At 37.2% G+C, this 15,088-nt stretch overlaps 1 protein-coding gene across 4 annotated transcripts in view; it reads right to left on the bottom strand.

The window, feature by feature from the left end:
* Window positions 1-15,088, bottom strand: part of LOC149915889 (uncharacterized) — a 252,434-nt gene that overhangs the window by 196,801 nt on the left and 40,545 nt on the right. For all 4 annotated transcript variants that reach the window (XM_090150721.1, XM_090150718.1, XM_090150719.1 and 1 more), the window contains one exon: window positions 3,431-3,507. In XM_090150721.1, the coding sequence (XP_090006847.1) occupies window positions 3,431-3,507 (77 nt within the window). The remainder of the gene's footprint in view (window positions 1-3,430; window positions 3,508-15,088) is intronic.

Below are 15,088 nucleotides of genomic sequence, written 5' to 3'. Positions count from 1 at the left end.
CACACAGATTCTGCTTTGCCTAAACTACCTCGATCTCAGGTCACTAGCTTTCACTCTTTTACCCTTCCAATCCTCCTCCACAACTCACTGAGAAGGAAGTGAGCGAGTGACTTGGTAGGGCTCAGCTGGCTGCTGGGTTTAACCTGTACATACAACACCTGCACATATGATTAACCAGTTCTAAACATTAAGTACTAATGAATGGTTTACTCATTACTCATCTTTCTATACAGCAATGATTGTCTTTTTTTTTTTTTTTTAAATGAAGCATTTCAATGCATCAGATGACTACTAAGCCACGGTCAAGTGTTTATAGTAGTTCATCTCATAGCAGATTCTTAAAGCTACTTTCTATACCTGCTAGTTACCAGCTAATGTCTACAATATCACTAGTTAAACCTTTGTCAAACAATATCCATTCTCTCTTATGGACCTGTTACTATTGCAGCTTTACCAGCTCTAAGAAGCAGTACTAACAGTTCTTCATAAAGGATAAAAACCAAACAGGAACGAAACGTATGTAAGATCACATTAGCATAAATGTCAAGATTAATGCATTAACTAGTTGTGATAAAAGTAAGTCTAGAAATTAAGTCCAAGCTACGAGTAGAGCAAAGTTTCAGAAGGACTTCTCCAAATCAGTAGAAGTCTGAAATAAGCAGTGAACTCACATCGATGCCATATTTCTTATAACATCAAATTAGTTGGTTGTTATTTTTTTGGACTTCAGAAAAAGTTTATCATTCAGATGTTTGTGTTATTATTACAGTCAATCACAAGCTGTCAAAAAAAAAATTGTCCCAGCACAACAGGACAGTACATTGAAACAAATCCACTAATTAGAGTACCTTAAAGCAACTGTGAAATTTTTACTGAGTTATTTAATAATTGATCTTAAATATCTCAACAAGGGAAAAGTAACTTCCTGTTATCTTTGCCACTTCTCTCAAACTTCAGCATTACGACTTAGTGCCAAGGTTCTAAACCCTTTATGCAAGCCTTCAGGCACATTCCTGCACCCAGCATAACTTGAATACATACATATTAATGGCAATGACTGCATTTCCATGTATTCCTAGAAAAGCTTGTAGAAAACAAGACTGTCTTTTCCATTTCATTGTGAGATCAAGGCTGACACAATATAATCCTCTTCCCCAATTCCCTTTTTTTATTCAACATATTGACTTTTCTTTTCCTTGGTGCAATAACAGAAAGACCAAGGACTTCTTTCCCCATAAAGTACCTTCAATTTCAAGTTACACTATAAAATAAAAACTGAATTCAATCTTTTCTTGAACGCAGTTAATACTATCTAGTGTTTCAGCACTGCTGTAATGAGTAAGTGTTCTCATTAACATCTTGAATCATCCACATAACCAATGAAAACACAGTGAACTTTCTTGGAATACTTAAAAAAAAAAAAACGATAACACAAAAAGGAAAACCAAAGAGATTTCAGGTATCAATATAAACAGGATTTACTGACCTGGATTACTTATGCAAGTCTCAAGAGGGTCATCCTTCAATTGAATGAATGACTCTCCACAGTAGCTTACACAGAATGTTCTCATTCCCAACAGTTCATAATTATTTGCTACCTCAAGTTCACCTGGAGAGTGCAGTGCACGCATCAAGCCTACCTCACACAAGACCCCAGCACAGCAGACAGCCACTTCAACTTCTGAGACACAGCACCTCATACACGTGCAAACCCTTAACAAAATACTTCAATTTGAAAACCAGAAGCCATTTGCATATGGATCAATGACACAATGCAAAAAGAAAAAAAACAGTTTTCATTTTCTGTAAAGGAAAATAGTTTTAATAAATGAACATACCTAGAGATTTTCTGTCCAAATAATCTGATACAAAGATTATTTGTAATCATTTACATAGTCCTCTAGGGAAGGAAGAGCTCTCCAAGTGGGCTTCTAGCCTTTCAGAAGCTATGATAAGCCTGTAATAACCCACTACAAAAGTTACTGTTATCCTGTGCTAGCATATAGTACGCAAGGAACATTGCCAGATGTGCTTTTGGAGTCAATCTGACTTTGGTTCACTTCCTTTCCATTTTTTTCCCATACTGTCACCCCAGGTACTTACAGCTCAAACATTTAGGAATCTCACTTTTAACAGGTAAAGCACAGCAGTTTACAGAATATTACAAAAATGACAAAGATGCTAAAAGACAATTTAAGAATAACTTCTCAATAAATCCCTTATTTTCTTGGAAACTTTTCAGTCTCCATCTACAATAAAAAAATTTTTTTTTGCCTTTCATAGGTAGGAAACTAGTCATGCACACAAAACACATGATATAAGGGAAAACAAACAAAAAAACAAAACACACCACTCAACTATTGCTCACAGGACTCTGTGCATATTAGTATTCTTTTCCAAGAAGACTTAAGTGCTACAGAGAGATGTTAAATTGTTTTTTGATGACATCCCACCATCTCCAACTCTTTCTTTTGGCTTACAAACATGATTAAAATGCTACTGCTCACTTAAAGCCTTTTTACCTTAAATCTCCTGCAAGATCTTAAAATTGACACCTTCACCTTCAAGTACTTTGGCAGAATTGGTTGATGCATTGATGATATAGAAATCTCCCAAACAAAATCAAGTGAAATACTTAAATTGCACAGGGAAATCTGAAAAAACTGACCTGTAAAAAACAGGCAGTCTTCAGGTTTATCAGATTTACAAAAGATACAAATACAGCTACTTGTGGCACTAATAGTTCAAAGAACACAACTACACAGCGAAGGGCCTAGAAGTTGATATGTAGCTTAAGCAACAGAAACAATTTCTTGTATTGTCATTAAATATTAAATGAATGTTCAACAGTGAAGGGCAGAACGTTATCAGCCTTAAAAAACAAAAGCTATGATACTCCCATGTCTTTTCTTCTCTATTTTTTTTTTAAACTATAGAATACTTTTCATTTACCTATGAAATAAAATCCACTAGTGTTACACTTTTACTCCAGTTCATCTCATTTAAGAGGTTAAAAAGCAGTGTTACTTTCTCTCAACTGCAAATCAGCCAGAGCCGCAGCACAACACTCTCACTATTCAGTTTTACTTAAACATTTTCACTCTACGTCAAAACATTTGACAAAATTCTTGTTTCGTTACACTGCAACGCAGCAGGAAGATCAGTCACAACATCATGACATAATTTAGCTCATTATTCAGGAGAAACTGACACTCAACCCTTCTTTGTTATGTGCCTAGACAGTAGTGCTAATTAGTTATTTAATAACTGCATTCATAACCAGGCAGGTTCATCCTAGATTCCCTTTCTCTAATTAGTGGCTTTACACAGATTCATGTCTTTGCTGAAATGATCAGAAAGTGAAATAGTTAAAAAGAGCTAAATGACATTTCATACTCAGAAGAGCCATTTACATTTCATTAAACCCTACCTTAAACACCACAGTTCTGCTTTGCTGTATCTTGACTCCTGCATGTATTTCTTGGAAGCATCTCCAGTTATCAACACCTACAGGAACAAAACAGGAGAACCATAACAAAAATGCTCTCATTCTGCAACAGTTCAGTGTAAGAAGATTCCTGTACAATCTATCTGTTACTAATGAGCTAGGACATACCTGACAGGAAATAAGGTCTTTAAGAACCTGACTTTCTGCGAGTTAGAAGTGAGAATAATTCTAAATCTACACCAACTAACATTCTAGACACAAACAAAATAAGCAATCTTCCCACTAGATAAATAGTGGGTAACTATACACTTGTTCCTAAGATTTATTTTTATTTCTTCAAAGAAGAAAAGCTTATTTTACATCCTTTCTCACGCTCTTCTCTCACACTAATCCCTTACATTTTCTCATTCTAGCACTTGGCTACAGAAACATGTCTTGAAAGCATATCTTTTGGTCTCTATGGCTTATCACAGAACATACCAAATTTGCTCCAGCACTTTCATTGACTTGACAATTTGTCAGAAGTATCAGGAGGAGGGGAAAGCAAAACAGTCACAAAAAAAAAAGCAACAGCTGCTATAAACTCAAGGAACCCCATTTAAATATAGAAACACTTGAATATAATTACTGCACATGTTCTTTAAGGGAAATATAGCTTGTGTGCCATCAGCTACAGCCCACTGAGTCACTGATCTGACTTACAGTGTGAGGTCTATGCAATGAAAAACGCAAGTAAAGCTTTTTTTAAAAAATAAAAAATAAAAATAAATGACTATTTCAAGTATATAAGTATATATTTCACGTGTAAAGATCTGGACCAAAGCAGAACTAGTCAGAATTTCCCCTCTTGTTCTTCAATATGTATTCTCTTCCAATTAATACTTTATAGCAGAACAATACTGAAAAAAAAAATGCTCAAATGAAGGTCAGCCTGAACTAGTTGCAAAATCTATTTACTTGTTTTATTTACTGAGTGTTAAAAGCAGCAGAAGCTTCTGAGTTTTTCACATAGTTCTTCAACAGCCTTTTATAACAATGACAGCATAAATGGATACGCGATAAGACAAGTTAGAAGGAAATGCAATTCATTCCCTCTCGGAACAAGAGTTTCAGCAGAGCTGTTACACAGTCACACTCCTGCATTTCATATACCATATTATTCTCACATACAGGATACAAACAAGCTAACGTTATAAAATTCTGAAAGGAGCAATCAGAAAAAAACATGTTTTCCTAGAGCTTCTACCAGAAAGGTTTGATATCAGCAAATCATTGTTCACATACAGACCTGTTATAAAAATGAACATACTCAATTAGCATTGTACATCATAGGAAAAGATATTGCACATCATAGGGGGTTTTGGTTTAATACAACCAAAACCCCCTAGTGTATCATGCAGCTTCCAAAACAAACTGTTGCAAGCAAATAAGTACAGTATGCTCATATCTCTTGTACTTTACAGAAATCTCTGCTCTGTATAGGATTTGTTATGTGCAGTATGTAATGGTAGTGACACACTGGAACAAGTTGCCCAGAGAGGCTGTGGATGCCCATTCCCTGGATGCATTCAAAGGCCAGGCTGGATGGGGAGTCTAGCAACCTGGTCTAGAGGGAGGTGTCCCTGCCTATAGCAGGTGGGATTGAACAAGATGATCTTAAAGGTCCCTTCCAACCCAAATCATGTGGATGATAACATGTGCAGTAACACCCAGAACACAGACATCCAGACACCAAATATACATTCACACATCAGGCAACAAGACAGCTCTTACTACAAAAGCAGCATTCTGGAGGATATGAGAAAGAACGTTCTGTTGAATTCTCATGGTTCACAGTCTATAACAATGCAATATCAGTTTTACACCACACTGCCAGCTACTGGGGTTGGTTATGCAAGAACAGATGGAGGCAACAACAGGAGAACATGAGAATATTTACCCCAACACTAATTATCAAGAGAAAAATATTTCCAAAATAGCAGATAAAAAAATAACAACTTCTGCAAACGGCATTTGATATACTTGCAATCAATATAAAAAAATAGCTTATATAGCACAAATTGGATATACTTATTTCAAAAATGTATACACTATATATTCAGGATGTAAAAAAGCTGAAGATAGTTTGAACAGAATCAAAAGAAATGTCAAACCTACTAGTCTCAATAAGCATGTCCTTCTAACAAATAACATACAAGTACTTAAGTGAACTGTTCAGAAGACTGATCCGAATAAAACATGTAAGTGCACTATTTTTTCTATTTCGAAAAAAAAACCAAACTGTTTCACGTATGATTCATCTATTGGCTGAATTGCAAAAAGCAGTACTACATGACTGTTAATACATACATTAAGTTATTTGAATACTGAAACTGCAAAGTCAAAAAATCTGAAATATGGTGCAAGGACCTCGGAAACAATGCCTTTTCCATGCATTCTTATTTCTTTATGTTGGAGTACTCCATCTCATATATTAGAAAAAAGCACTAGATGTGAAATAAAGAGTTTACATTGATTATAACACCTGTTACCAAACAGTTGCTTTATTTATTTCATTTCATATATTTCAATTTACTATAGAGATTCCTTAAACACTCTACATACTTCATTCCCTCATCACTTCACCTGGTAGATTAAAAAACAACAGAACAATGACAAAATGACTATCCTGTTGTCACAGCAGCTTGGAACTTTTTGAAATCTAGGCCAGTGTGATGGCTGTTACTGGAGCCCAGCTAGGTAGATTACCTCATTCATCCATCTGCTCTGTAATGGAACAGAAAGGAAAGGCTTGCACAACTTGTGGTCCACCCACAATTCCCGTACCTCAGACTGATGCTTTGCCTGGGTACAGACTACAGATTATCAAGATAGCAAATATTAAAGCAGTATCCTAGGTTCTTTCACCTTTAGTTATTTAGAACTCCCAATCCATGGGGAAAAAAAAAGAAAAAAGGAAGAAGTGTATCACCCCGTACTCCCTTACTCAAAAGGGCAACTGTGAAAACGAAAGATAAAGGAAAAGCAAACATTTTCATAACTGCATTCAACTAACTTTTTAAAATACACCACAGAACAATTAGCTTCTCTACTGTTGAAGTTCCAGGTACAAACTCTCAATATGCCTTAGCCTTTCTGGAACGCCAAAAGAAGATGTAGGCTTTATTTTGTAGCATAAATAACAATAATTGTAAATAACTTTTAATAACCTTTACAGCGTGCTTTAAACTGCGCTTTAGAAGAGGAAAGCCATTCAACACCCTGCACTGAAGTGACCTATCATCAATTGACACATGCTCTGTTTTAACTCTAATAGAAAGCACTCCATGAGCCTTTAATTACAATACTGTGACGTGTGTGTCTAAACACTGAAAGAGATACAGATCTCAGTGACCAGAATTTCAGCAGTAAGGTTACTAAAAGTCTCTTCTCAAGAATCCAGCAGTGCTAGTCACTGTTATATCCGACACTTACAGCATAAAGATTTCTTATTGTGAGGGCTGTTCTAAAAGCAATGCCTGCTATTTTGTTTGTTTGTTTGTTTTTTATGTTCCACAACATCAGAGGTGGATGTTGGTGGGATGGCAGTAGACGTTGGACCTTCCCACCTCTAAGGTGGGAATACTTCCTTACATTTAGTCACCATGTGACAGATGGCAGAGGAGGGACAATATAACAAAACAGTGTCTGATATAGAAATGTAGATGAAAAAAAGCGTGGAACTGAATTCCTCCATGAACAAAAAATGGACCCGCTGACATTCACCAGCACTTGCTGAGCATTTATGGAGACCAAACATTCTATGCGGGCACAGTGTGGCAGAAGGCGTTGTGCTTCAGCTGTGGCAACAGTGACAGGATGTCACCTCCACTGTTGCAGATTTTTTTAGATTTTTAATTTTTTTTTTTTTTTTTTTTTTTTTTTTTTTTACAAGCATGCAGGTCCTTTTTTATGACTAATGGTATTGACTATGCTGGAAAATAATGTTCTGCGGATGAGAGTTTGCTCTATCAAACAGTGTTTACTCTACTTTTTGTATCCTTTTTAGTTTCCGTGGAAATAAAGAATAAATAGGAGACATTACTTTCAGAGCACTCTACATATTATAAGCCAAGTAGGCTATTCTGATCATTTTTTATTCAGTCTCCAATGCTAGTCAGACCGAAAATGGCTAAAAGGTTAAACAATTGTTTGAGTTTTGCATCTCAAGGTCATATACAGCTACCATTTTTTTCCTCTAATTACACAAAACATGAGCACATCTTGTTAGATGAAGCATCATTAAAGTGCTCAGATCACATTTGTGGAGAAACCAGCAGCACATGCATATGTGTATCAACAGATATAAATGTAGCATTCTTCCTACCTCACCGAATTTCCATCCACCTGCTTGCCTTTCAGTGGTTTCTTCTTCCTGAGAGGCCCATAGATGCAGAAAGAAAAGGATAAACCCAAACAGACCACGGCCTCAATTTAATAATGAGAGGTTTTGGAGACTGGTTTAATTACTTCAGCGACACTTCACCCCACAAGGATGACCCAAATTCACAGGGAATTTCATCAACTTATCTCCATTTAAGTCTTCATCTTCGACTTCCATTTCCTTCTACCTTGTTATCATTACCAAATATTTTGTTCCACAGAGGGTCAACCGTTCACATAGATTTAACTTACAGCAATTTAGACTGTGCCAGAAAGTTAATAACACAGAAATAATGCATGCGTCTCTGAGTGAACCTAATCAGAGCTCATTAATATGCAAGGTTTGCTGTTTGTTGGGTTTTTTTTTTTTTGGCCTTTTTTATTCACCATTTTAATTTGAATGAAAACAAACTTTTCACAGAATCACCAAGGTTGGAAAAGACCTTCATGATCATCCAGTCCAACCATCCATCCATCACCAACAGTACTCACTAAACCATGTCCCTCAACACAAAATCCAAACTTTTCAGACTCATCAGATCTCCTAACAGATACCTAACCCGAGCAGCAAACACTTCACTCACTTAAGAAGCGAGCAAATTCCACTTTTCCTTTGCATTTTTCTTCACAGAAGTACAAAGCAAAACTACGAGTGAAAGGAGATTAAGGCTCTTGCACTTATATTGATAATGTTTGAGTCTCGCTGTCCTCACAACAACTATAAATCAACAAAACACTCAATGGATGACTTTTACCTTGATCTAAAATGTGCCATTACCATGGCATGATATTGGAGCAGAAGGAAAAAAGGACTGGGCCACGAATTTTTCATGTATACCATTTTTTTTTTTTTTTGAACAAGAATTACTTTCATAAAAGTGTTTTGACTACTTAAAATGAAGTCATTTAATGTGTTTATAAATGCAACCTTTAGTACAACATGAGATGAACACCTCACGTCAAGAAAACTATAAGCTCGCAAAAAATCCCCCCCAAACACCCCCACAAAAAAAAAAAAGAACAGGCAGTGTGTTGAAGCCATATGAAGTAACGATGATGTCCCAGTCGATTTTAAAAAGCCCCACAGAATGGGACGACCTGATGTCATAAGGTTGTAAGCTTAACAGCTTTGACACTTAAGTATGAAGATGACAAATACAAATTCTCATCACATTCAGTTTCCAAATTTCCAGCATATACTCCTCTACAGATATTCAAGACCCACCTGGACACCTACCTGTGCAGCCTGCTGTAAGGAGCCTGCTTTGAAGGGGTTGGACCAGATGATCTCCTGAGGTCCCCTACAATTCTGTGATACACATCGAGCACATTTCATCTGAAGTCACAATCAACTCTCATTTATGTCTAGACAGCACGTAAAGAAACCCAGCCATTATGTGAGCAGTTTACAGGCTGTAGTACACACTGCACATGTTTCCAGCTTCACGGGAACACAACTAAAACATTTTATCGAGTATATGACAACATATGGATTAGAAGATTTTTCCATTTCAACAAGGCTGGTTTTTTTGTTATTTTGTTTTTGTAAACAACATTAGCAAAAAACCAAAGACATCTAGGCCTACAAGACCATACTGCACAATAACTGTGCTAGACATTTATAAATGTTAACAAAGAAAATGAAGCATTAGAAAATGAAAAATTAGAAGATTGATTTTACTGATTATATATTTTCTAATAGAGCTGAATGATGGAAGTTCCTACATAACCTTTTTTTTTTTTTTTAACAAATGCACATTGATTCAATACACCAAAATAAACAAAAACACTCAAAATAGATTTTACTTCAGCAAACTCAAGCTTTGAAGTGAAGAGCAGTGCAAATGAAGTATTAGCATTAATAACTGCTAAAAAAAGGAAATTCTACAAAATATATTTTAACAGTGGGAAATGAAACAGCATTTCAGTGAACAATTGTATATTCATAGAGCTTCTTGCAGCCCATGATGCCAGAAGCAGTGGATTAACCTAGTTTCTGCGGGCACATAACTAGAAACTATTGCTGAGTGCAGCTGTCAGAGCCACCTGCATATCTTTGGCTCCATTCAAGTCTCTGAAGTAAGCCAAAGGGTGATTTCAGTATGCTGCAGTGTCCATTTTAATTCATGTTTGTTAAAATAAATAAATAAAAGAGCGAGCAATAATAACTAGGGAGACTGACAGCTGCTAACAATGTCTGCCTGGAAGGTTGGTTGTGCAAAGATAAAATAATTTGTGCTTGTCGTAGTCTTCCAGTATATAGAATAATTCCAGTCTGACCCTTGTTTTCACTTGTATACTTAAGATGGCCTTCTCTACCTTATTTAGAGCATGTTTGGAGCAGTCAGTCAGCAAGCTGCTACTGCCAAGATTAAAAAGGCAAGCAAAGGCAATTGCATGGAAAAAAGTCAAGTCTCACACAGATAAAGGAGCAAGTAAGATTGCAATTTCCAGCTACCACCAAGTTAAGTTCAGACAGTTCACAACAGCACAGGAAAGTTCTGATGCTTATCTAAACTCTTTCAGATATCCTCAAATGTAAATCTGAAGCAGAAATTAGGCTGACTTGGTGAAGTTTATCTGTGCCAGCTCACTGCTCACTACCTCCTTGCTCACCAAACCAGAGAGGAAACCCGCCGGATTTACCTCCAGGCTGCATAGGCAGTAATCACACAACATGAAGAACAGAAATTACTGTCAAAGACTTGTTTCCTTTATAGCTCTTATTCACATCCAAAGATACGTTCACTCAACAGAACACAAAAACAATCCTGTTTTTCCAACTGCACGCCTATAAATTAGCCACCAGGCTGCCCTGCCCTGACCTCCTGGTTCTGGGAGCACGCTCCAATGTACTCCAGATACACACAAGAACTCACGAAACCTAGAGAAGGCAAAGCCTGGTAGGTTCACAAACACACGAACAAGAACAGAAATTCCGATAAGCTTTTCAGATGAAGTGCACATGCTAAAAAAATTAACCTGCAAAACAATTAATTCCTATGTAAGTATTGAAGCAGCTCAGGAGATAGTACTGAAAATGCTCCCATTAGTTATTTAAAAAACAAAACCCACATTGTGGAAGAAATGGAGACTGTTCTGATGGACATACCTGGCCTATATATAAAGTCATGCCAAACCCTCCTCCTGTTTCTTGCATTGTGGAGGTATAAGTACATAGGGACACAGTTCAAGACACTTAAGCTAGGTCTAAATGATTTTCCTTATGTAATATGCTCATTATACTACGGCAGCATAACATCTGGATTAGGTAAACTCTGCCAACAAGTTCTCTCTGTCCAGCAGTGATCTATATGATATATATTTTAACACAGACAATGATGAGGCTTTCAGTGCCAGACAGCTGTGCCAGCTTTAGGTAACAGCTGTGGGAGAACTGTAATACCTGCCACAACTCTGCTACAACTGCAGAAGAACCAGCAGAGCAGACTGCATGAATGCTCACTTCTCAGCATGCCTCCAAGTGAATATTTCTTTCATGGTTTAATCACTTCCCACCTAAGGAAACTGAACCTTTTTGTACCGACAACATTAAGACGATTCTACAACCCTTTCTGCCAGCTCTGGTTTCTGAGCAAGCTCTCGGATCCAAGACCCTCACATCTATTTCTATAGGGACAAAATGAATAAATCACGTACACCCTTACAGCCCTGCAGCCAATATAAACTTGAGTATCTTCATAAGAGTAAAACAAAAAGAGAAAGGGAACATACAGGCAGCCAAGTCCAGGTCCAGCACCTAAGTCACTGCTGTCCTCAGAAGCAGCCTCACAGGCCTGGGGCAGTCTCACAGCCAGGAGCAGACTTGCACAAGGAACTGCTATGCGCTCTGCCTCACAGCACACTGCCCTTGTGCATGCTGTATAGCCCAGTCATCCTACCTTATCCCAGTAATTGGGGAATTTGGGTACCTCACGGTTTCAACTCAGAAGCATTGCCTGTATTTACCTTGATTTTAGACAGGAACAGAACAAAAACAGATTTCAGAGTAAAGAATCTCCAAGTTAGGTACTAATCTGAACTATAAGTCAAAGCATAAATAACCTAGACATGTTTTGACTCTCATTCAGAAAGGCAGCAGGCTTCAGTCCTCCACTGTTGCCATGACTAAAGCCCCATGTTACAACTTACCAGTTATCTCTGATATAAACTATGCAGATTTTCCTTATTTCTGTTGATGATCCACAGCTCCTTAAAGCAGACATTTACAGACAGCTCCTTTACATGTAATGAAGTTTAAGATACAGCTTTTACCCAGGATTCACACACCCTGATATGGCAATAACTTAATGTATTTAAAGCTGATTCATCTTGTCTCTGTGGCATTTGTTTTCATTTGCTCCAGCTGGACACAGAAGCTCATCTGACACATCTTATTTTTATAAATTTACAGCACAATTAAACAATCAATAATCTGAAACATTGGAATATAACTTGTTCATAAATTAAGAGCGTAGAATGCTGTTTCAGATTTATGTATGTTTGTTATGCACAAAAATCTTTCCTTTTAATTGAAAGTAGCTCTAGATTCTACAGTCTACAAAACCAATTCACTTTGTTTTGCTTACTTGTAAAATGACCATTAATTTCAGAACAGAAAATATTGTTATTAAAATATTGAGTGCTGTCTTGGGTGAATAACTCATCTATTAGCTTGGGATCAATGCAAATTAATCCCCTCAGCACCATGAAAAGGCTGCTTCTGCTCATTATGTTGCATCATAGTAGGAAAAGGTCTGATAAAGAATGGATGAATAGGCAGAACAAATAATTTGTCATACAACTTCCTTTTAGCAGCACAGTAATTAATAAAGATAAATTATATCAAGTGTCCTGCATTTTATATGAGAATTTCATTAAAGTAATGACACTTTGATTAAGTTCCCCTCTAACACGGATAAACTGCAGGAGAAAATTAGCACTTTCATTCCTCTGTTCTCTTCAGCATCCTCAAATGATTCCTGGTTATGGGCATCTCTTTGTAATCAGCCAGAAATCTCTGCTCTGACTCCAGTCCCATGTAACATCCATATTATCACTGCCTAAGCAATGCCCATCAACACGTTAATAAGATTTATGCCTAAAGAACTTCAAAATGAAGACCCTCAGTAATGCCCACGTACACATCAGCATCCCATTTGTAACAGCCTATTTGGGTATGGCACTTTTCCTAACACTGAATGCTTATCTAAAATAAAACTACTGCTGAACGAAGAGCTGTATCTTGCCCCTGAACTGTACCCACAGAGAAGACAGACATGTAATTACAACAGCCATTTATTTTCTGATGATCTTTCCCCTTGATTTCTGTGGTCACGGATAGCCCCTCTCGATGTGCACAAGGCAACCTTTAGGTCACCTCATCGCCCTCTGCTCGCCATGAAGGTATTTTCATAGCCAGCTTACAAGTCTATACAGTTTTATGAAACTAGAATGAGAAACGTTTCAGGCACTTACTGCAAACCTAGCACTGTGTCACCCTAAGCCCAAAAATCAGGTCATGAGATTATCATCTCAAATCCCAGAATGAAACATCAGCCAATGCTAGCCACAAGAAAAGGCCTATCTGAAAGCTGAAGTCAAACACTTCCAGGTGTAACACCTGACTGGGAAAGCTACTGGAGAGCAGGTCCCAAAGACAGCCAGAGAAATAATGAATACTATTTTTAAGTGTGGGATGTTGTAAACACTACAAGCTCATTTTCCAGAGCTTTACCCGAGTTCTTCTTAGAATGCCATGGGACATAAGCCCTCACAGTTCATAGCAGCATCTTCTATTGTGGCTCATTCCTGAGATACAGGCTGATTACAGATAACTGACTGTTGTTTTGTACTGGCAGAGGTGGAGGGCCTACACAACTCCCATACGTAAGCTAACAAACCCCAAAAGCTTTTAGTCAACCCAAACTGCTGCTTAAGAAAACGGAGACCTGCATCAAGTAGAGTCAACTGTCTTTTCTGAGAACAAACAAATAAACCAATAACAACCAATAAAATAGAAAAAATAACAACACAGGAGGAAGCAAGCCAAGGCTGCTAAGGAAGATTCATAGCATACCACTAACACATACACAAAGTTGAAGCATACTTAGGCCACAAGGCAGGACATTCCTTTTACACTTATCTTCCTTGCCAGCCCTCCTTACCTACAGCCAGTTATGTCTAAAAACTATTTTCTTCATAATTCATTTTTATCTTTTACTAGATCCTCTTCTGAGGAGAAGGGATGTCACAGCAATAGTCAATCAGTGAGCAGCTAAATTGCCAATGTTGTTTCCACAACGCAAAAATAAGCATTTTTCAAGATGTTAAGTAAAGCATCAGATAAGAAATAATTCAACATTAGAAAGCAATTTTTTTCAGACTGACTGGATCTTCAGTTCTGATTTCTTTTTTCCCACCAAAATGAGAAAATTCGCATTTGACAATCTAAGCTAAAGCCTTTGAAGAAGTCTTTCATCTCTTAGAAGGGAAAAATTAATTATTATTCTTGTTCCCTAATTTTTAGAGGAAAAACACATATCAGGTGGCCACAAAATAATCTTCACCTCCATCACTCCAATTTACTGCAGCTCATTTTACAGGATAAAACACTGCATCCAAAATTAGCTGTTCCAGCCCACTTCTATTTAGCTTTATGACATAATTTCATTTGCCAACTCAGACATCTCAGACATTCATCAGCTAAAAGGAAGACCAGAAGGACACTTGGTCTTTGAGGAAAGCCCTGCCTTCATTAAAAAAACAAACAGCGAACAAAACAATGACTCCAAAACCACACAAAAATAACCTACAACCATCACTGAATTGAGAAACAACTTGCTCCCATTGACAAAATCATATCTATTTAGCATTTTATTTTCTTGAAGAATCCCAAGGAACAGCATGAAATGGTCTAACGGCATTTCACAACAAAGGCTTGCTTTCCCAGCTTAATATAAATGTAAAGAGAGATGAGCTTGTGCTCATGTCTTCCTTCAAAAATTCTCCTGCACTTTGAGAATCAGTCTTTGATGATTGATTTAACTTCCTCCAGCACCTCTTCCAAACAGAGAAATTTCCAAGCAAAATCAGGTATGCCAGCAAAAATGGAACAGTAATGCCTATTAAGTTTGACCAATTTTGAGCTAGTTCTCAGATTTGATTCTACTTACAGTACTAATTCCCAAGTGGATGAAAAACCTGGATTCTTTTGGA

Source organism: Phasianus colchicus, chromosome 15 (genome assembly GCF_987193195.1).
Source record: "Phasianus colchicus chromosome 15, bPhaCol1.hap1.1, whole genome shotgun sequence".
In the NCBI taxonomy this organism is placed as follows: domain Eukaryota; kingdom Metazoa; phylum Chordata; class Aves; order Galliformes; family Phasianidae; genus Phasianus; species Phasianus colchicus.
Note: the sequence above shows the minus strand (reverse complement) of the source record. Positions and strands in the feature narration are given on the sequence as shown.